Source organism: Sturnus vulgaris, chromosome 3 (genome assembly GCF_052056855.1).
Source record: "Sturnus vulgaris isolate bStuVul1 chromosome 3, bStuVul1.hap1, whole genome shotgun sequence".
In the NCBI taxonomy this organism is placed as follows: domain Eukaryota; kingdom Metazoa; phylum Chordata; class Aves; order Passeriformes; family Sturnidae; genus Sturnus; species Sturnus vulgaris.
In genome coordinates this window covers 26,609,157-26,631,281 of record NC_142245.1, presented here as the reverse complement: position 1 = coordinate 26,631,281, position 22,125 = coordinate 26,609,157, and the positions used below count along the sequence as shown (strand labels likewise).

At 36.8% G+C, this 22,125-nt stretch overlaps 1 protein-coding gene across 4 annotated transcripts in view; it reads right to left on the bottom strand.

The window, feature by feature from the left end:
- The window catches only part of PLEKHH2 (pleckstrin homology, MyTH4 and FERM domain containing H2), a 55,444-nt gene that overhangs the window by 13,000 nt on the left and 20,319 nt on the right, over window positions 1-22,125 (bottom strand). For 3 of the 4 annotated variants that reach the window (XM_014883164.2, XM_088161235.1, XM_088161236.1), the window contains 17 exons: window positions 20,565-20,646; window positions 18,915-19,097; window positions 16,571-17,559; window positions 15,477-15,552; window positions 14,923-15,017; window positions 14,142-14,286; window positions 11,890-12,026; window positions 10,709-10,819; window positions 10,363-10,449; window positions 9,687-9,845; window positions 9,341-9,421; window positions 7,010-7,189; window positions 6,121-6,229; window positions 5,905-6,017; window positions 3,592-3,771; window positions 1,519-1,616; window positions 872-1,049 (listed from right to left, as the gene is read on the bottom strand). In XM_014883164.2, coding sequence (XP_014738650.2) covers window positions 872-1,049; window positions 1,519-1,616; window positions 3,592-3,771; window positions 5,905-6,017; window positions 6,121-6,229; window positions 7,010-7,189; window positions 9,341-9,421; window positions 9,687-9,845; window positions 10,363-10,449; window positions 10,709-10,819; window positions 11,890-12,026; window positions 14,142-14,286; window positions 14,923-15,017; window positions 15,477-15,552; window positions 16,571-17,559; window positions 18,915-19,097; window positions 20,565-20,646 — 3,003 coding nt within the window. The remainder of the gene's footprint in view (window positions 1-871; window positions 1,050-1,518; window positions 1,617-3,591; window positions 3,772-5,904; window positions 6,018-6,120; window positions 6,230-7,009; window positions 7,190-9,340; window positions 9,422-9,686; window positions 9,846-10,362; window positions 10,450-10,708; window positions 10,820-11,889; window positions 12,027-14,141; window positions 14,287-14,922; window positions 15,018-15,476; window positions 15,553-16,570; window positions 17,560-18,914; window positions 19,098-20,564; window positions 20,647-22,125) is intronic. The other variant, XM_014883166.2, reaches the window with a different exon arrangement.

Here is a 22,125-nt window from a genome sequence, read left to right as displayed (position 1 = left end):
CCACTGAAGTAATTTATGTCTTTAATTACAATTTTCCTAGCCCTTGGAACTATACAGTTTTGGGCAGTAAATAACTAATGAGCAGTTACTCCTTTTCTTCTCCAAACTTCAATTTTGAAACCCTTTAAGATGATTTAAAGGATGTTGGTTTTGTCCTGTTTTACTGGGCAAACAGTAAACAATTAAGAAACTTAGAGGTGAAAAAATGCAGAGTTCGTCTGTGACCTGAAATGAAAAATTTATTTGATATAGCTTTGATTTCATATTCAAAAAGTTGCCTTCTATTTAGGAATACTGTGAATTGTTAAAACTCTTCTCAGCCATCTCTCACAGCTGGAAATACAAACCAGGATGTGAAGCAGCACGCTCGGAAGCCCATGGAATTTGGTTTCCTACAGCCTTTGACTAATGACATCCCCAAAGAGTTAAGAACGGAGCCATGATTGTTCTGTAACAAATATGGTTATCCTTCAGGATTGATAATGGGAGTTACAGCTGTACTTCCAGACCTTCACTGAGATATTTAACTTCCAAGATGTCTGGTGAAAGGAAGTGGAATTTAATGCCTTTCCTTTTCCTTCAGTCTCATTCATTCATCTGCTGGTCAGGTTAAATAAAAAATAGAGTTTTGGCAGTTCTCACTCTTACAAGGTTTTACTTTTTTCTTTCTCTTCAAGATTCTCTCCCAAACCTTTACTCTTAGTTGATCAAATCAGATCACAAGTACTTTATGCCTGCGTTGCTGGCACTGACACAGGATGAAACTTGAGCCATGTTTACCTTAAAGTTCTCTTTTTGATGTACTGTTTCATGCATATGCTGACAGCAGGGGGCTGGGAGAGCTCAGATTTCGTGGCCTGCATGACATTACCTGATATATGCCGTTCATGAAATGAACTGGAATACTGAAGGGCAGGGAATGGTGGTAGGGATTTCTCAGGAGAGTGGAAAGGATTTCCATTCTGGAAGGTCTGGCTTCTCGGTCTCCATTCTGCTGGGTACGTTCTACACAGCACTGGCAATATATAGCATATTTCCCAAATTCAGTCCTGTGGCAAAAAGAGAAATAAGGCAATTCCTGGGGACTGGTTGAACGGATAGTAAACTGTGAGTGAATATTTCTGGAGAGGCCAGATGGGAGGAGCACTCAGATTTTGCTGAGATTTCCAACACATTTTTTTTCACATGGAATTAGAAAGAGAATTGGTCTACTGAGAGCAGCAGAATTGTGCCAAAGATGAACATGGCTCAGGGTGTGTTGTGTAACTGCCATATTTTGGTTTTCACTGTTTTGCAACATACAGTCAGAGTATGCACTGCAAAATATGTATTTTTTGAAAAAACTTAGAGCTTTCCCAAGTGATGCACAGAAGTAACATGTACTATATTTTAGTAGCAATTCTACTCAAATTCATCTTAAAATATATGTCAAAAGATCTGATATATTACAGGAAAGGCTGAAAACAAGGTACTTCAGAAAGCCCAGTTGACTAGCTGGGTAATAATATTCAGGCACACCTGGAATCTGCATTCTTCTTTAAATGGAGTTTAAGAAGCCAGAGGAATGGGTGCTGGGGCAGAAAGAGTCCAACGCAGAGGGCCAAGAGCTGCAAGCCCTGAACAAAAGGAATACATTCACTGTTTTAAACATCCTACAACATAAAACTTCCTGCTGTGGCTGCTAGCCAGTCGTGCAGCTTACTGTGCCAACTTGAGACTGCTGAAATAGGAATTAAAAAAAAGAGAACACAGAGAAAAAGCTGAGTAAATAAGCATATCACCTCATTGAAAGGCCCAATACTCTGTGTCTATTTACATGTGCACACCAAGTTTCTTTTGGGGCTGGAAATGGGAAAGCAGCTGAGTTTGTATAAAAAGCAGTTAGTACAAAGGAAGAGAAATATTGAAGCTGCAAGGCCAAGCAGTATGAAATAAAGAGAAGCCTGTTCAATTTTAATTCAACTCTCCTGTTACACATATTATGAAGCAACACATAAGACATTTTTTCTCCTACCAAATTGTCAGTAACTATTGAAAAAAACAATTATTCAATATTTTGGTATATTGTTGTTGCTCAGTATGTATCCATTGGTTTCACTTAATACAGAGTGCTCTCATGTATCCTGATATACACTTACTAATGTTGCAACTACTTTCCTCACAATCAATCACAAACAATGCTTCACACTGAGATTTTAAAAACTGTTGTTTCTCTCTCTTGATTTATCTGACTTGCCTGGTACTAAATAGAAATTTGACAGCACTGGCACAGATATTCCCTTTCATCAAATATCTATACTTCGATGGAGGATAGCATTGGCTCTCTTGAAGGTATATACTGCAGCAGAAGCAAGGGTAGGAGACTACAGCAGGAATTTAGGACTTGAAAAACTTAGTGTAAGGCTAAAAACATTTTACTGCATGTATTACCTCTTAAAAATCATTCCAGGGCATTAGTATAACAACAATTTATCTGCACCGGAGGGAGGGCCTTGCCAATGCTAAGGAGAGTACCAAAGAAGGGTTATAGTAAGTTCCATCAGCCATATGTAGCTTCAGTGTGTGCTAACTGACATTAATGTACCCTGTCTGTTACAAAAGCTTTGTGAATTTTTCAGCAATGCATACATTGAATCAAAGAGTGGAAGGAACCTTAAAGATCCTCTAGTTCCAACCCCCTGCATGGTCAGGGACACTTTCCACTAGACCACGCTGCTCCAAGCTCAATTCAACCTGGCCTTGAAAGCTTCCAGGGATGGGGCACCCATGGCTTCTCGGGGCAACCTGTTCCAGTGCCTGTCCACACACCAGCCATGTCCCAGATACAGGCTGTTTCTAGGTTATGGGTATGGCTGATGGTCATGTTCTACTTTCTGTGGCAAGAGAAGAACATGTCTAAAACAGAAGCCTTGATATGGTAACTTCCTTTCTCATTTTCTGATCCATCTCCTAGTTCTGTAGGCATTGCTCCATCATAAGTGTAATGTTCCAGTTCTGTTAATTCTATGCAAGCTCCAAGTATTAGCTTTCCTTTCAATTCCAGTTCAAGCTATTTTTTATCTGGATAGCAGTGAATAGCTGGCAGTGGACAAAGGGAAGAATTTCAAGTATGTATTAAAAATGTAGCATGCAGGGTGAATGCAGAACAGCATGGCAGACAAGAGGGAAGATCTCTCAGGAGCCCTGAGTCTTATCTAAGATTCGACTACATGGCACCACAGCTTCACTTCACACTCATGCTAGTGAGTCATTTGCCATGTGGTTTAGCCCACCAAGCTTCCTGAGGCAGCACCTCTCTTAGGAAAGAAGCAGTAAAAAAGAATTAGGTTTCATACATTCTTACTTAACGCTTGACTTGAAGACAGCCCATTTTATTTTATGAAGACACCCTTTACAAACAGCATGGGCAGAGATATACTCTACCACTTTGTTGGAGGATAGCATCAGCTTTGCTTTAGGAAAACACAGCAGCAGTGAATTGGATCTTAACTTAGCAGATGCTGCAGAAGAGCAGAGCCTCTACCATTCTAAACACTCTGTGTAGTTCCTTCATTGCCAAAATCAATACCATTAAAATAAATACTGGGTTACCTGTATTGGTCCTGCCTGGTTTTGTGGATGTCGACGTCTGGTCTGTTTAATAAGTTGGCAACAGATCTCATTTTGAAGTTCAGGATGCGTGAGGCAGATCTGCAAAGCACTTTGGGCCAAAGATACATGGTAATCAATGGCAGGAGAGTCAACTGCAGCATTTATAAACAACTGGCAGGTCTAGATGTAAAACAATAAGCAAGTGAGTTTACATACAAGGGAGCTTCAATAAATCTTTAAGATGTTCTGTATATCAAAAGTGCACTTTAATTGAAATCACAATTAGTAAGTTTACCAGTAAACTTAGAAAACCCTGCTGGTTCTGCAAAGTGGGTTGAAAAGGGGCCAGAATGGATGAAAATCTATACAGAGAGACTTGAGATAAAACACCTCCTACAACCCATGCTTTTCACTCTGTATCCAATGGAGTGAACTGTAATAGGAGTTGGAACAATTGTGGGTAGGCAAGTTTAAGGACATGCTGAACACAGCTCACCCCTCTACAGGACTTGGAAATTCAATGTCTACAGCTCCCAGTGCCAGACAAAGTAAAATGCTTCTGTAAGTAAGTGAGCATGACACAGCAGCATATACACAAATAAAAAATCCATAACTCAGAGCCACTGACTTACATCTTGGCTTTCCATGGTATTTTTACTGTAGGTTAAGTATGACCTTTCCTATACCCAGTACTGTCTCAGGAAAGCCAGATGTTAAGCATTTGTTGTGCTGTGTTAGAAGAAAGCACATGTATCACTCATTGCATTTATTGTATACAACAGCTGAATTTTTAAGGGATATAAGCAAAAATACAAGAACTGTTTGGAAGCCCGATATATTTCTAGTCTATTTTTATCATAAATGGGATAACTGAAACATGACTTGATCTGTTTCTAAATAAATTCCCTACCTGACTTCTTAGCTGATTTATACAAGGTTTCAATAAAGGTCATACAAGTTATCTCTTATTTACTTTAGGCAAGTGTCTTATTAGAATGAGGTCTGAAAAGTGATTTCCCAGTAGGTGTAAATTTGTTTTTATCAAAGAAGTAAATTTCCTTGTAAATTTTCATGCAGCAGGATTGCAGAAATAAGATGGATGTACTTTTTTGAAGTGCTTCAAACATTCCAGAGAAACAGGCTGGAAAGTGTGCCTAAAAGTGGCCATGACTAAACATACAGTGCTTGTCTTGAACTCTTCTCTAGATCTGAACCGTAACATCAAAATTCTCCAGGTAATTGATGCTTCAGGGAGTTCCTTCTTTAGACTTGTGTAAGTTTTGTGGAGAAAGTTCATTTATCCAACTTCCATGCTTTCCAACTTGTAATTTATGTCAGAATGTACAGAAAAAGGAACAGCAAAATCTTATTTTGTGTCTGAAATAGACTTTATAGCCTGGAGCAGGTTAATGGCATTGCAGCATACTCCCTCTCACAGGCATCAATTGCCTACCTGGCATTCAACTGGGAAAGTTGTAAGGCAGATTGAATTTCTCAAGAACTTAGCTGTGGCCCAGTGGTTATGAAGCAGTATGTGCCTTCTAATCATACAGCATTTTTACTATTGGGACATATATATATATGTTTATTTTTAAAGATCTATGAGGCTCTTTAAAAGTGAACTCAAAGAACTCTTGTGAAATACTTCTAATAATTTTGCTCTAGAATTTGTATTACTGAATAATTGGTCTTTTAAGAATATCTACTTCATATGAAAGTATTTTCTTTTATTAAAAAGAGCAGTACAATCTCTGCTTTCTATCTCAGTTTTAAATAATCCATGACTTGCCTAAACTTAAAATTTGCTTTTTCTTCTGATTTTGAAAATATCTCCCTGATTATTTAAATGTATCTGCAACAAAAGTTTTGCCTATGATTCTTTTCCTGAATCTAATTGAATAAATAGTGTTTCTGATACAGTTTTCTGAATGCAGAGATCTGTCCATGCTGTTAGATTCTTTGAAACTATGAACTTCAAGGTAAAAATGTTATCACTCATGGTGGCCATGGATTTTTCTACTCACTTGCACTTTGTCAATAACTTATCAAATAAGTAGGAACACGAAAAGCTGAAGCCTAAACTGCTCCCTCACAACTAAAATTCATCTTTATATTGGAAATTATAGTCTTTGGTGAGGTAACATGGACACATTTTGCTGCTCTCCATTAGTTACCTCCACTAAAGATAAAAATAAATTTCTCTTTTCTTTTTTCTAATCTGTTGAATATTTCTAGTAAGCCAAATAACAGCCCTTCTTTAGCTAAGAGTTAAAATAGTCAGTTAATAAAAAAAGGCATCTGTTATGGTTTTACCTTAAATAATTTAATTGCTTCAGTTTGCAGAGCTTCTGATGGCAATGTTGTAAGAGGGGAAGTAATTCCTTCTTTGCTATGGCAAAGGGTAGGATGTCTCCAAATTTGAGAAGCTAAACAGATAAAATATATACATTTTGCAATTAATTCAGTTTGTAAGTACATTTACTAAATAAGCATTGGAAGATCAGTTTGTTGAAATGAAAATAAACTTACTGGCATCACCTTCCACATTTAATAATTTGCAAAGAAGTTGTTCAAACTCAGATCCAACATTTACACTGGTACTTCCAGCTGCAACTGTGAGATGATAAAGCCACGTGTCCTAAAGCAGAAAAACATAGCAGCTCACTCATTCCGTGCTGGAAGGAGCTGCTTCATCAAGATTTTGCTCTCAACTTGAAACCCTACCATGCACTCCTTTTGAAGCCCAAAGGAGTTTGCCTTTGGTTGAATAAACACGCATTCATGGTCTCTATGTTACAAATATTAAACAAGGAAGACTGGACAGGGCTCTCTTCAAAAGTTTTTACCCTCAGAAACCTTGTCTAGTTATCAGGGCATTCTTCCTTTCCTCTTCCAAAAGCTTACATAAGTAATTTTTTTATCACTGCCAGATCCTGCTAACCTGGGGATAAGGCCAGAAAGCAAAATGAGCCCTACAAGATTACCTGAGAACAATGAAGCAACAATAATAAAAATGGTTTTAACCCCACCTCTCATTGCTCCTTTACGGCAGTAGGGCAAGTCTGTGCTATGTTAGTCTTGTCAGTGAAAATGGATACCAGCACCCTGAACCTCTCAGCTACAGCTCTGTCTCCAGGTTACTGTATGTGAGCAAAATTCTCATTACAGCATATAAGATGTTCTGCACCATCTACTTCTGTAGGAAAGCCTGTATATTTTTGTCTATTTTAACAAGGATTACCTACTAGCACTGATTTGCAGACAAACTCTGATGTTAATAAAGCAGAACCTTCTCCTTATTATATCAAAATGCAAACCAGGTGACTTGTAGTCCTTGTCCTCCTCAAGAAATATTCTTATCACAGCACCATACTTATAGATGTGCTACTGAAACTCAATAAAAATATCCATTTTTTACCTTCTCGTGTTTGGATCCTATAAGAAGATAAGTGGGTCCTTGGTCTTTGGGGTGGATAACAACAGTGTAATGGGTTGATAATAAACTGCGACCACTGGCTTCATAATCTTCATCAGAATCACAGGATCTATCAACTTCTTCAACCTTTGCCTCAAAAAGCTTGATTTGACCAAGAGGAAACTAAAAGTAAATATCAAAATTGGTGAGAGGGGTAATGTTTGTTTCAGTGCACACTGATTTTGTATTACATATTATTATATTTATTATGCACAATATTTTCTTATTCTGCAAATAGAAATTAAAACATGAACTACTGTCCATACTCATTTATATTTACTCATTTTCAGTCCTGCCAAGGAATGTCAGATATGCCAGATGTTGCAGAGAGCAAAATGAGAATGATAGGTGCCAAAGTCTGAAAACGAGGCTCTCAAAAATTCTTTTGCAGGTCGGCCTCTCTATATAGCTAACACAATAAATGTATGCTAGGGTGAGAGAAATCATTCTTTAGAGTTCCCAAACCTGGTTCAAAGCAAAAATTTCTTGTGTAAAGCCTAGAACTTTAATTAGGATCTTGTTATTTTAGAGGACAGGAATGTATTTTTGATGTATCTGATTTGTTCATACTCTGAATTCAAAAGGTAAATTTTTTTGTGTGATAAGCCTTCTAGTTGGTTTCTTTCTCCAGTCTGAGAGATCACAGAACTTCAGTGTTGAGATGTTTATGTAGTTAGTATAATTTATCAGGAAATACTTTATCTAAAAAACCCATTCAAGAGGAAATTTTCACAGAAGGAATTATTTAATAGCCTTTATCAACAGGAAGCCTCAACAAACATAAATACAGCATGAAATCTCTCCACAACTGGGTGACAGGACTGAGAGAGGCTGACTGGCTAGTCTACACTAAACTCCTTTTCTATAGCAACACTAAAAAATGATGTGGTGATTCGTATTTTCTGTAGTGCTTCTGAAACATTCAACTTTTTGAATAAAATAAGAATCTGAGAATCAAAGGATGTTGTTTCACATGTAAGTAGTCAAGATTGATTTATTCACCAGGTTTAACTAAAACACAATTGGCTGACTTTTTAGTTTGAATTCCATTTTGAAAAGAGGTCAATTAAATGGACTCCATTATTGTATTAACCACTGCAGATTGTGTAATTTATTTCTGCACAGACAAAGTCAGTTACAGAAAACATGATTTCAATTAGTGTATTGTTGAACATTAGAAATAAAGTAGCTTTGGAAAACTTTTCATATATTTTCTGCTTACAAAAGCTGAATTCTCATTCTGTTCCAAGTTAGCAAATTAGTTTCAATTTTACTTTAAAAGGGCAGCTAAACTTCTTCCAGATGTGAAGGAAATATTCCCAAGATTCCAGCAAAATTCTTAACTAAAGAGCATGTTAAAATGCCAAAATCTTCAGTGGTAAAAATGTATAAATTCAGATATGTTAAACAGAGATTTTTCCCTAGGAGAAGCTGTAAGTTAATTTTGTCTCTATATGATGATCTTGAGATTAATACTCTAGCCAGTTGATTCCCAAACCCTGTTTTACATTGTTTTAAAGAGCAATTAATAGAAACATGTTTTGATGGATGGTTACAGCTATCTTATTCATATAGTTGTGGAAATGGGGTTTTGTTGAGGTTTAAAATGGCTATAAAAGCAAAGGATGACAAAGAGAATAACTGGCTCTATATAAAAGCTATGAATTACTGGCTTCAGTGTGATTATCTTCTTAAAACAGAAGTACAAATACAAGAATTTATGTTGATTTTTTTTTTTTTATAATGGCTCAGTGGACTGTTCAAAATCCTGTTTCTCACTTGCCTCCATTAAAAAGATGTTTCTTGATGACAAAATACAATGCCATGAGAGTAAAAGGAACAGGTGAAAATCATGTCTAGGAAGTGTCCTAGCTCTCGCAGCACTGTGAACGTACAGCAATATACAAAAGAACAAGATTTGGAAGTCAGCTGAGGGACAGAAAGAACATTTAAATTCTTGTACCTTGCAGTGACTGCCCACTGCAAGAGACATAAGAAAGGGGCTGCATCCAGAACTACAGGTAACAGCTGGGTCTTTTCTTATGCCTGTCAGAAAGGGACACCTGAACTCCAGGCAAACCATTGTCCCCCTTCAGCTAGTGATAACATGCATAATATGTATCACTTCCTGTAGAAAGAGACCCATGGGTGTGGCCTGGATTTCTGGCTATTAGATTGAATCTTCCAAGTTGACAATCTGAGTATATTACCAAGTCCAACTGTACCTTAATAAAGCTGTAGGTTACTGTTTGAAGAAACAAGAAAGGGACCTACCTTGTCTTCTTGATTACGGAAATAATACAGAATTTTTCCGACTAGGGTGCACCAAACCCTTTTGGAATATCCATGTTTCACCTGTAATTACAGAACACTAGTAATAACCACAGATAGAGAAATACTGACTATTTTCACCATCTTTGAGCTTTGGCAATATTGGGAATGCATGTCTTGGTTCAAATTCCTATCCACATTACTAGACATAAAATTAAAACTGTGTAATTCTTTCAAGGGCATAAGAATCAGAGCATTAGATGAGATGCTCATCTAAAGCATCATAAGGCCAGTGTTGGCCTAAACAGTGTTGGAGTAAAGCACACTGGGAGAAGAAGTGTTTTCCTACCTTTGTGAGTAATCCTTTCATGGCTGGCTTGATTTCAGACTGTGAGAAGAGTGGGCTGGCAGCCTGTATTTTAAGAACATTCTGCAGTACTTTGATCCATTCCTCTAAGATGTTGGGGGAATCTGCAGTCAGGTAGTATGTTCGTTTCTCTGTGGTCAGCTGTGTAGTAACAAAGAGTCTTGAGCTTCAAGAGCTTAACATATTTGACCCCACAGTGTGGGATTTGTAACATACACCACCCAATGTAGCTTCATAACTTCAGGGAGTTTATCTTCCCTGAAGTACTTTTTAGTAATTAAACATTCCATGACCAGACAGAGCAGACAGACTCTTTCTAAATCTTTATTTGGAAAGTTCTATGATGGCAAGTTGAGAAAAGTCAAGTCTCCTTTCAGACAAATGAATTCTCTCTACTCCAATGGCTGACCCCACAACTGCTATCTTTATTTATATCCCATATGTGATAATCTAACCTTTGTGGCAATACAAATAAGACTCCAGGCAAGTCTTTTTATATTTTCTGTCACTGAAACAATTCTTTGGTTTTAAATAAAAGCCACTGATTCTTTAATTCCAAGTCCAAGCCTGACTTCCAGTGCTGTAGGAACTGGAACAAGGAGTTGGCTTTGGATATGGAGGGAATCCTGAAACAGCAATAGAGGAGAGAAGCAGGTACCTGAATTGTTTGTTTTCCATCACCCCTTTCAATGTGGCTGGATGCATTTAGCTCAATTTGACCTTGAGGCTTTCGAATAACATCACTCTGGTATGGAAAGAATGGAGAAAGAATATTTTAAATCTACTAACAAACGACAATAAATTAATATAGGACTAATTTAAACATTAATCTTGATAAATACTTTCTAGTTAGACATTGTGTACCTTGTACACCTTTTAAGGAAATGAGTACTGAATCACTCTAACAGCTCAGAAACCAGAAGTGCATTTTTTTTCCTTCTAGCAGCCTTAAATTAGCAGTAAACAATCTAACACAAAACAACAGGTAAGTTACACGTACTTACTGGAGATTTGTAATATAGCAATTCACCTCCTTTAAGCACAAACCACCGTCGTTTCCAGGTCTTTACTTTACCACCCATTTTTAACAGATATCCAGATTTTTCCAAAGGTTCCTGGTTGTTTAAAAGTTAGATAAAAAGTGGTTAGATACACATATATACCTCTGCCCCCCAGAAATATGTATAAATACACACAGAGAGATATATTAACAACTTAAAAGCATGCTAAATAATAATTATAGTATTGCATGAGACTTTTAATCCAAGGACAACATTTTTACAAGCATCAATTAAGACAAATGTCATGCACATGGGATGACTAATGAATATCCCTACTTACTGTTATAGTACATGAAGGAAAATAAGTGCCCCAAACTATACAAAAGAATGAAGAATATGATTTCTCATTTTACTTTCTAGTTGTTTATATTAAACAAGGAACAAGATGAATAAAAGATAAATGTATTTTTTTCTCAAGTCCAGGTCCTAACCTAAAAACCAGAAATAAAGCACTGTAATTCTGAGCTCCTCACAGACAAACCTCTAGTGTGTACATCTGCAGCATAGAGTCACAGTTTTGCTCTGTGAAGAAAGCTTCCATCAGCAGGTAATCAACCCACTTGTATGTTAAGACACTAACTACTAACACAAGCCGTTAAAAAACTCCTGGAGGCTGACCAATATCTCATAATGGTTTGGTTTCTTTCAAAAAGAAACCTGTCTTCACATGTTACTCTACCTAGGATTTCTCTGATGTTTTTCCTCTATGAGGAAAGGATAGAAACTTATTTCTGCACATAGATTTCCACTGATGACTTCAGCTCCTTCTTGGAATGCCCTTCTATTTACCTCACTATTCAAATAATAATTTTAAATTGTTTTGAGTATTTCATATGCAATCTGGTATCAGACCTGGTTCCAAGAAAGGAAATCTCAAGTATTTTCAATTGTTGGAGTTGTTCATCTATTTTTTTTCACTATATAGGAAAGCTTGGCATTATCTTCGACTTTCCTTCACTAATTACAGTCTTATTTGGCTAACATTGTTGGTATATTTTGCTGTTTGTACTCAAAAGGCAGTCTGTGAGTCAGCAAGACTGAATGAAAAGGTTTGGTAGCAGTCTTTGAACATAAATATACACACAGTACTAAGGTGCACTTCTTCACAGAACTTCAGTACTCACATTTTTTCCATTATCACTAGATGAGGATGAGGTCTTAGGAAGTTTCTGCTCTGGCTCTGAATAGTCTGTATCTACTGAATATGCATCTGGAGGAATAGCATAGTCACTTTCCGAGGTCACAGAAGACAGAGATGCGCCTGTGGTAAAAGAAAAAAGAGTTTTTAATGTATTTTTTTATTACATTAGAAACAACTGAGATCAGAATAGCCGTGCAGAAAGAGCACCTGAATAGAATCTGCAGGCAAATGTTAGTATCAACATAAATCCATCAGGGACCAAGGATTTTTTAAATATCAGCACACTGAACTATTAGCACAGTGCTAATTCTCATTGTATTTATAATTAAACAGTTAAAGTCCCTTGTAAATGGAACAACAAAAAAATGTGTTCTGTATATTATCATATCTTACATTACCATAGCTTCTTTAAGGAGAGAGTTAGTGCCATGAATCATACCCACTGTCTAGAAAAAACCCCAGGATCTTTAATTAAACTAAGCAACCTTCCCCCTGCACTTTCTCTCACTCACTGTAGCATCCAGATTTCTCAAGCAACTGCTTGTGTACTAAGTCATACTCAACATCTGCTTTGTGTTGAAGCTGTAGGTGACTGTGTTTTGCAATCAGTTTGAATTTGTATACCAAGGTCTTCTAAAAGTTTGATTTTCATGTTTCAGGGGGTTTTAGAGTCTATTAGCTTTAATCCTGAAAAAGAATGCATCCTGCTTTCAATTCTAGTCAATCAGTAATAAAAATCCAAACTCCTCCCTCATCCATTATAGAAATATTTCCATGCATGTAAACGTGTTCTTTTGTAAGGACTGCTGTTCCACTCTGCAGTGTTACACTCTCCAAAACTGAAATAAAAAGGCCTTTCCTTTGTTTCAAGAATTTCCCAACTCATTTGCCAATTTTATTCTTAAAAATGGCTTTTCTCATGTATTGCTTTGCCACCAAGACTTTCGGAGTGGGTTCTTCTCATGGTGGATCTTCCTTAAACTGCAGCGAGCTAATCATGCTTTTGGTGAAATACGTGACTGCCTAGATTTTTAAAGAATGTGGTCTCAACAAAGGTATGTACATGTGTGTTTTGTGGTTAAGAAAGGTTTCCACACACGAAACAGTGCAAGCACTATTTTATGGGAGGAAAGCATGGGCAAAAGGAATGGTTCTATTTTACAAACACAGATATAAAGTGCAGGTGAAACGAGCTTTTAAATTATCCATTTCAGCTTTCCTGTTGTGTAAGCCCAAAATATGAGTTATGTCTGCAGCCATGGCACTGGTTTTTGCTCAGCAGGATGGAGCTGCTGGGAAGCAGGATCTGTGGGTCCTTTTCATACTAATGTGGCAAAACTACATCATAGGAAACAGGACTGTGGCTGCCACTGGAAAATGCCAAGTGGGACCAGTAGCTCTGTCAACCTGCTCCAGGGTCACTGAATGGGTATCCTGCTAACTGGGATTTTTACATGTATAATTGAGACTACCAAATAATGTTATTTAGCATTTCTAAAGCAATATAAAACGAAGGATGTTAACACTTGGCCTCACTGGGATCTTGGTCTCTCTTGGTTTGCACAGAGATGTAGCACTGATAATGTCACCTAATGAGGAAGGACTGTATATTTCAATATTATGAAACATTATTATTTCCATTTTGCAGACAGAAAACAGTCACCTAGAACTCTGAGATTTGTCTTCCACAAAACACAAAGCATTACCAGATTCAAGTGTTCTAACTCAATCTTTGCACAGGACCTTAAGACAATCACTGTAGAAATCAAAGAACACTTTTAGTGCCTGAGGTGACAGAACCAAATAATTTATTGAGGGAAGTTTTCCACCTGCTTTCTGATCACATGAAATTGTTTTATAAACTTGAATATATGTGTGTTTTGTTTCTGATGGCGATTTTTTTTCTATGTCATATTTTATTTTTCTACAGTTAAGAGTCACAGGAAGTCCTTGGCATGACAGAGTATAGACAGAATGGTGCTTCTTGCTTTAAATGTACAAGTCACTTTTCCCCCATGACAACAGCCAGCTACCAGATTAATGCCTTGAAGGTATCTATAATAACAGCAATAAAAAGAAAGCCATCTATAACAGTCCTTTTTCCTGATTGAGTAATAGATCTGGGCTTTGAGAGCCTAGATTTTAGATGTCCACACTGTTTAAGAAAAAAAACAATTCCTAAGAAAATCATGGAAACTGCCTAGTTTGCCAAAGTTCCCAGATGGTTTTGCCTACCTCGTTTCATAGCCCGAGGGCTCCCTGGGCCACTTCTGCTTCGAGAATCAGACTCAGAAGTCCTGGAGCTGGAGCGAGAGCTGTCTTCTTCCTCAGAACCTGACGACTCATCTAGAAATGGGCTGTTGCTTATTTGAGTTGCTTTCTGCAGAAATGAACACAACATCCTTTCATACCTTGCTTAAAGGGTAGTCAGTCATTTCCTTCATACTGTGGCAGGGCTCTGCTGGCTTCATAAAACTCAAAGCTGTTCTTGCCTGGGTTGAGAGTTTTGGCACCAAATATTAACATGAAACTGAATTCCCTCTGCCCTCCGTATACTCAACCACACCCATACTCTAAAACAGAAACCTGAGGTAGCTCAAGGCATGGGTCTTTCCACATCACAAAAGGCTGCCAGAAAACAAACAATGCTGTGATTGCTGACTGCTGGCTGTGTGACTAGAAACAGCTTTGGCACTGACACAAAGCCATTTCTACATATACACACACTTTTAATTATGACATTGAGCACCATGTGGTTCTGCTTAATAATTAACAAGCCTTTGGAAAAAAATCAGCAAGGAACCTAGGAAGAATTGATCTAGGCCAGTAACATTTTATAGGCAGTATTTTTTTTCCCCAGCTATTTGACATTTCTATTCCTTCTGAGGGTCTTTGATCTCTATACATCAACTTACAACATATTTGGGGCATAGTAGTATCAAATATAAAATAGCAAGTTCCTGGATGTGAAGCCTAATAGTATTTAAAATTTTTCTTTAAACAGTAATACATTTACCCCTTTCAAAGTGGTGTAGACAGGAGTGGTCATGTTCTTATATATCAGAGAAGTATATAATCCAGATATGGAGCATGAAGTTAGTGAAACAGCACCTAAAAAAGCAACATATTTTATAAATTGCCTTCCTAATTCATCCCCCAATTAATGAAATTAAAATGTAATATTTTTTTGTGTTGTATAACTGCTACAAAAAGCAAACTAACTCCTGAAGTGTTTTGGATGTGAGATTTAAATATTTTTTGAAATTTCCAATGCTTTTAAAAACATAAATAAAATTGCAGTCATGAACACTAGAACTTTTTAAATTGGTACCCAGTATAGAATCTTCAAAGTAGTGAAATGCAAAGCAAACTGGAGTGAACGAAGTACAAATTCAGTGCAAAGTCAAGATGTAAGGTACCAGAAGACAATGGAAAGATAACCAATGATCTTCTAGGTTTTAAATAGCTGATAACTAAATCTGTCTAAAAATATTTTCAAGGTCCTTGCCCACAAATCACCATAAGAAGAGAACTTTTGTTGATGGGATAATGAACAACTAAACCACTTACTTTTATTAAGAGATTCCATGCTGAAAGCTTCAGACATCCTTAAACCAGATTTGGCTACAGCATAAATTCTACTTTCCTATACAAGCAGAATGGATTAAATAGTAGATAATTAAAACACAAGAATTAGTTTTGTTCTCTTTACCTTTCTAGTCTTTGTGGTAGTGCAACTATGTGATAAAATGGTTCATAAAATGACATTGTCAATAGCAACTGAAAAATGCATCCTTCTTTTCTATGCTGTACACATCATAGCCATAGCCTTTTCCGACATTTTTCATACAATATAAGTAACTTATTAAAAATACTATTACCAGGTGCCAAAGAAGCTATAGCAACAATGTCTTTTAATGGAAGATTGTGTGTTAGGAGCAGAGAAATGCCATTAGGAGACAACTTTTCAACCATTTTGTGTTACAAGGCTACTATAAGAAAACGTATAATGCAAAAACTTGACTAAAATATATATAGAGAGAAGTTGTTACATACAGTACTATTCTACTCTGAATAATAATTAGTAAATAAATATATTTAATAAATTATTAATTAATAAATCTCTGAAACTGCAGAATAAGCGAGTCTTGACACAGTTAATTTTAGATTTTGTGTAAGACATTTTGATATCTATTTTAATATCCTGACTGATGGCTTTAAAATTTTACTTGGAAATGTGATCAATTACTTCTGTAATTTGTAGTTGTCTGCTTTTGACTTAATTGTCTAGATTGTTACTGGTACAGTGGTTACAGCAAGGGCTTTGACACCAGCATTCTTGGGCTATGTTAGAGTTCAGATAAATAAATAAATGCAGTCACAAGCATTACATCCTTGGATACACTCAAAAAGACATACATAACTTAGATGTGACATGAAAAAAGCCCTGGTTTCATCTATAAAATATAGACCATGTTTATCAATGGCAGGAATACTGTGCTGAAAATAAAACTAGGTTCTGAGTTTGTAGTTATGATTAAGGTAATGCCCTGTCTTGTCATTAAACAGAAAGTAATTAAAATAGAGGCAACAAAAATCATAGAAGAGAATCATGAAAATAAGTTAGTTTTGCCAGCAGGAAAAATATCTATAAGCACACTTACCCAGGAAGGAAATCGATGTAATGGAGGTGTTGGAGGTTTGTTGCTGGCACCCTTTTTTGTCGTATCACAAAATTCCTGGGCTTCAGCATTTTGTGCTTCAGTGCAGTCATAGGTAAACAGTCCTTCATCACAGCCAATCTCCATTCTCTCTAAAATATCAGTATCTTCTCCATCCACCAGATCTATGTCTGTTTCCTGAGGTCTCCATGGACGGATCATGCTGATGGCATTTCTATTTCTACCAAACATTCTGTCAGAACTCAGCTGGGGCTGGCTTAGGTGTTTCTTTGCTAGCACCGAATTTAGACTAAAGACATTAGGAGTCCGTAACTTTGGATGTGGCAAATTTGAGGGAAAATCTGATGGAGTTGGGCACTGAGAACCTGCAGAAGTTGCTAGAATTGGGTGTTTGGGTATCAGAGCAGGGGTTAAAATTGGACTTGGGGTATTTGCCTCACTGGATGAGGATGAATAATCAAGCCTCTGTGATTGAAATTTCTTATTCAGTTCATCTGAAGAACTATCTTGGTCTTTCTTTTTCCTTGCGAAGTCAGAGTTGCACTTTCCACCTGGATTGCTCAGGCCTTTTCTTTGAGACCCTTGCTGCCACGAGTATAGCTTCTTTTGCTGAGTCCTTTTAACATCAAAACTCTCTTCTTCAAAGAGAGAGCTACTGTCATCAGACGCTGTCAAATACATTTCACTTCCCACTCTACTGTACCTTGTGTTCTCTTCAGATGTGTGGCTTGAAAGTGTCGATGCACACCTGGATTTCAGTCCTTTATTGTCTCCTCCATCCTCATCTGAGCTCCAGTCACTCCCAGTAGTGCACGAGTTCTTTGACATGTCACTGTCTATGTCTTTGGATGAGCAGCTTGTTCTCACATTTTTATTTTGCTCTGAGCCAGAGGAACTTTGTTGCAATGACTTCTGACCTTTATTTGTCTCGTGTACAGGACCAGCAAAGGTAGTTTCCAGGATATCCTTCTCTAGAGGAGAAATATAATGAACATGAGAAAATTACTTTAGCAAACTTGACTGATAAATGGTTTTTTCATCATGCCTGCAAGTAGTAAGTAGGTAATAATTTCAAATGTCTGAGAACATTAATGTTTTTTAATATTGTAAATAATAAACATTAAGAAAAAGATTATAGATTTTTTGATGTGACTGAATGCAAATTATGTGTGCTAATAAACTGTAATAAACATTACTCAAAGTTCAAGCTGAACTAAAAATGGCAATAAATATAACGATAAGCAGACTGGAGCCATTTTTAAAAGTAAGCTGTGTATGTGTGAAAACAAACAAACAAAACTAACAAAAAGCCGAGTACTTAAGAGGGCATAAAAATTTAGCTGCTTTATCAAATCTAAGGAAAATTAAAGTTTAATAAAAGCTTGTCAGAAAGAATTTTCATTAACAAATCAAGTTTTCTGAGCATTTCTACAGTGTTTATACACATAAATTTATTCTGGAAGCTATTAATGTATTCCCAATGGGGAGTGCTTAATATATCCAAGAGAGTCTAGTGGAAAGTACTTCAGGAAAGACACTGTGTTAAAAATAGCTTTGTTTCTGCTCTTCACTTTTACCTGGTTTTGCAAGAGAGAGCTATAGCTTGCAACATGTTAGTGAGGCCTGTACGTTCCCAAATTAAATCAGATGCAAGAACTAGAGTTTTTCTACACAGACACTTGGAAAAGTCTATGTTAAATACCTGTGTGAAATGAAAATAGAGTGACTAAGACAAAGATTTTAATTTCACTCACATTAAAGAACTGAACTCCTCAAAATTATCTGTTTCCATCTAGGCAGGCCTAAGGTTCTATGTCTTATCCTTTCCCTTGAAAAAAATCACTCTTACTTCAATTCCCTCCTCTGTAAAAAGAGAAGTAATAATACACAGCCACCTTCATATTACTTGCTGTGATAGCAATACACAAAATATCCATAGGATATCTTTCAGTTTCTGATTTTCAAAAGACCTCAGCTTGCCATTTTGGATACCACGATTAACTATGGAGAAAAAACGGAGGTCATCAATAGTACAAGGGATTCAAGCAAAGGACCAGAAGAATAACAAAGGTCACAACCACATCTTTACTTTGCAGCCAAAGGACCCAGGAGCCTCTGCATGCTGCCAAATAATATATCAGTGGTATTACAGAGACTATAGTGCTCAACAGGATGATTTCTTCCGAGTAACAGAAGAGTAGCAGTGAAGAGGGAGGCAGTACTGGTATGCACTTTGAGAACAGCTGGTTTGGATACACTGGCAGAGTTGTTGATTTTAGTTTCCCACTTGTGTCAGAATAAAATGGCAGTGTTGGTGACAAGGTACCTGGCATGTTTTTGCCTTCAGGGTAGTCTGACTCTTTAGATGAAGCCTTGCTTATTTCTTCAAGCTTAGGAGAAGGTTGAGGACTTCTTGCTCTATTTGAAAAGCATCCAAAAGTCAAACTGCTTAGTCGCTGACACTCTCCAGGTTTCTGTGCTGAAGTAAGAGATTTCTTACCAGCAGCTTCTGAAGAATAGTAATTCAGAAATCTTGTGTTAGTGAGTTATAACAAGCTATGCAACTCTTCTCTCTACTCTGCAGTGCAGTTTTTTTTAAAGGTAACTAAAATTTAGAAAAAAAAGGTAATAAGAAACGTATTATAGGGAAAAAAAACCTACTTGACATCTCGCCAGATCAGGAGAAACTCAAAGCAATGTTTCCAGTTCTTAAAAATTGATATAACAATAGAAAGAAAAGTGTCTTTGAACAATTTCACAGGAAATACAGAAGAGTAAGTTACAAGTTTAGAAGGTTTATACGGAGGAGGACTTCAAGAGAAAGTGAAAGCAGAAATTGATGAACTGCCTTGAACATTAAATCTGTCCATCTCTGTTCATAAAAATCTCTATGGCATATCCAGGAGGCCCTTACCCTACCTCTAAAACAGTAAAACAGCATAAAACAGTACCGTGTGTTCATAATTTATAGCCTGTCACCAGCATGGACACTGCAAATAGTAATAAATTTAGTATTTTTGGGCATATCAGTAACTGTGTGTTGGAAACTACAGGGTCTCAAAAAGCCTGTAAATGTATCTCTGTGAAGAGAATGACTAGAAATGAATGGAATTTCTGCTTATCAAAAGACAGCAAAGAAGCAAAACTATCCAGTTTCTTCATTAACAGAAAATTGCATCTTAGTTTAAAAACTTTATATTGTTAACTTAAAATGAATTTTTATATTTTTGTATTTTCATATAGTATGCATATTATGTTTGTACACACACACACACACTTCGCTACACAGATTTCTAAATATCTGTAAATTGTCAGATCGACCAGGTATGGAGAGGGCAATGGGAACCTTCAGACACACTTAAGAAAGCTGGTGAACAGGCAACATGGTGGTGAATAAAATTCAATTTTGATCAATGTGAAATAATGTTCCTTGGAGAGGATATTATTTTTTTCTACTTACACTTCTTAATTTTTAAATTTACTATACCCATTTGGAGAGGAACCTGGTGATACTGGGTCTGAATTAAGATTTTGGATCACTGTAGTCAAAGGTAGTAACTAAAAATATCTGACTGGAGTTCTGATTCCCAGCTGACCACTTGCTAGAAAAAGCAAATGCAGACTGACATTCATGTATTCTTTAATAGTTTTATGACCACCTATGCTATAAAGAAGTGAAAGCAAAGACCTGTCCTAAATCCAGTAAAATCATATTACTTGCAGAACCTCTTAAGTAACAGCTGTACCCATTCACCCCACAAAAACCACTTGTGCCTTGTCTGTGTGTCATTTCAGCATAAAACCAAATGATTCCTTCCTAACATATTCATGTACAGTCATTCTGACGTCAGTTCATACTCTCTGAAATCTTTGTGATTTCACAGAATATTTTCAATCATGTAGATGGTCATATTAATAGGGAATAGAAAGAAATATGCCATATGGAGAGAAGTTTTCAGAAGATTTATACATTTACCTTGCAGTCTAGATTGTACTGTCTTCATCTCTTTGGTTTGCTTTTGGTTGATCAAGCGAAGGTTCTGATTTTCCACCTCTAACTAAAAGCATATAAATGTAATCTCATCCATTGGTGAAACAAATCTTAAACTCATTTCATCATTTACATTTTCTCTGAATTTCTGCTTATCTAAGGATAGAGCTAGTTCAAATAATAATTTCCTCTCTGCTACTTCTCTAAATACCAGTCTAGGCATCTCTTTATTCTGAACAACTAAATTCCCTGCAATGATTATTTGCTCGATTCTGCCAAAATCATTCCAACCAAGCAAACCCATGACTGTTTTAAAAATCCTTAATAAATAAGAGAAAATGAAAACTGCATTGGCATTTTTAATAAAAGCAGAAGGCCAGAATTACAAACTCCTGTGCCACTTTGCAAAACCAAGAGTGAGCAGAGCAATCAGAGGAAATGATGGTCCTAATTCCTCCTTACCATCCCACAGCAAAAACTGAAAAAAAACCCCAAAACAAATAGGTGCCAACAAACTTTATACAAAGCAAAAATCTTTCTAGAGGAAATAAAAAAAACAACAACCCATTGCTGTAGCACACCACTGGGAGGTAAAAGATGCTGGTTCAAACTCCTGCTCCAGATTGGGCAAACATTTGAATCTGAATATCCCTTGTCACACAGAAGGGAGCCAGCAATTCCACTTCCCACTGAGTGACACTTAGTCACATCTGTGAAACTAGCTTGAGATTTTCCATAAAGAGTAAGTAAATACTTTGAGTCATACTTGATTTTGTCCAATTTTTTCATGGTAATTTTAGCTAAATTTAATGGCATTTTTATTAAATTATTTAAAAATATTTTACTTTAGCCCTCACAGACAAAAAATAAATATTTTATGTAAGAACCTTCTAGTTTCTTACTTCAAAAACAATTACTTAATTGTTTTTCAACTCGAGTATAACTTCCAGTTAACTAAAGAGAGAAGATTTAAACTTTTACAGGCAACTTCAAATTCTACACCCAGGGAGGAGAAAGCACAGCTGCACCCCAAAGCTGGCAGCCTTAGGCAGGGCAAAGACATGGTTATCTTACCACAGCAGAGAAAAAAGGGAGAAAACTGGTCTCTTGAAACTAGAGCTGGTGTCCCTGAAACTATTCATGACTAAGAGTAGTGTGGGCATTGTGAAATAAAAAATGATCAAGGCCTTTTTTCTGCCAGGACCCAGCAGGCTTGGTCGGCTTTCTGGGGATTATTCACACTTTAGGCATCTGCTTCAATAAGCTCAGTCTGCCAGCTAAGCTCTCTCAACTAATGGAGAAGTTGACCTTGCAGAGAGCAGCCCAGAAAGAGGACCCAGATTATACAGGCTGACCAAATCAGACATCAGAGTTCAGGTGACATGGACACTCTGCTCTCTGTGCCGTTGTTTTCAATTCTCCTCTTTCCAGCAAATAAAATCAATGGGATCAACTGGGAAGCACTTTTTTTCCTATGGCACACAGGCCTTTAACAGCCAAAAGGTCTAAGGGATATCCAGTCACACCATTATATTTTCTGTGTAAG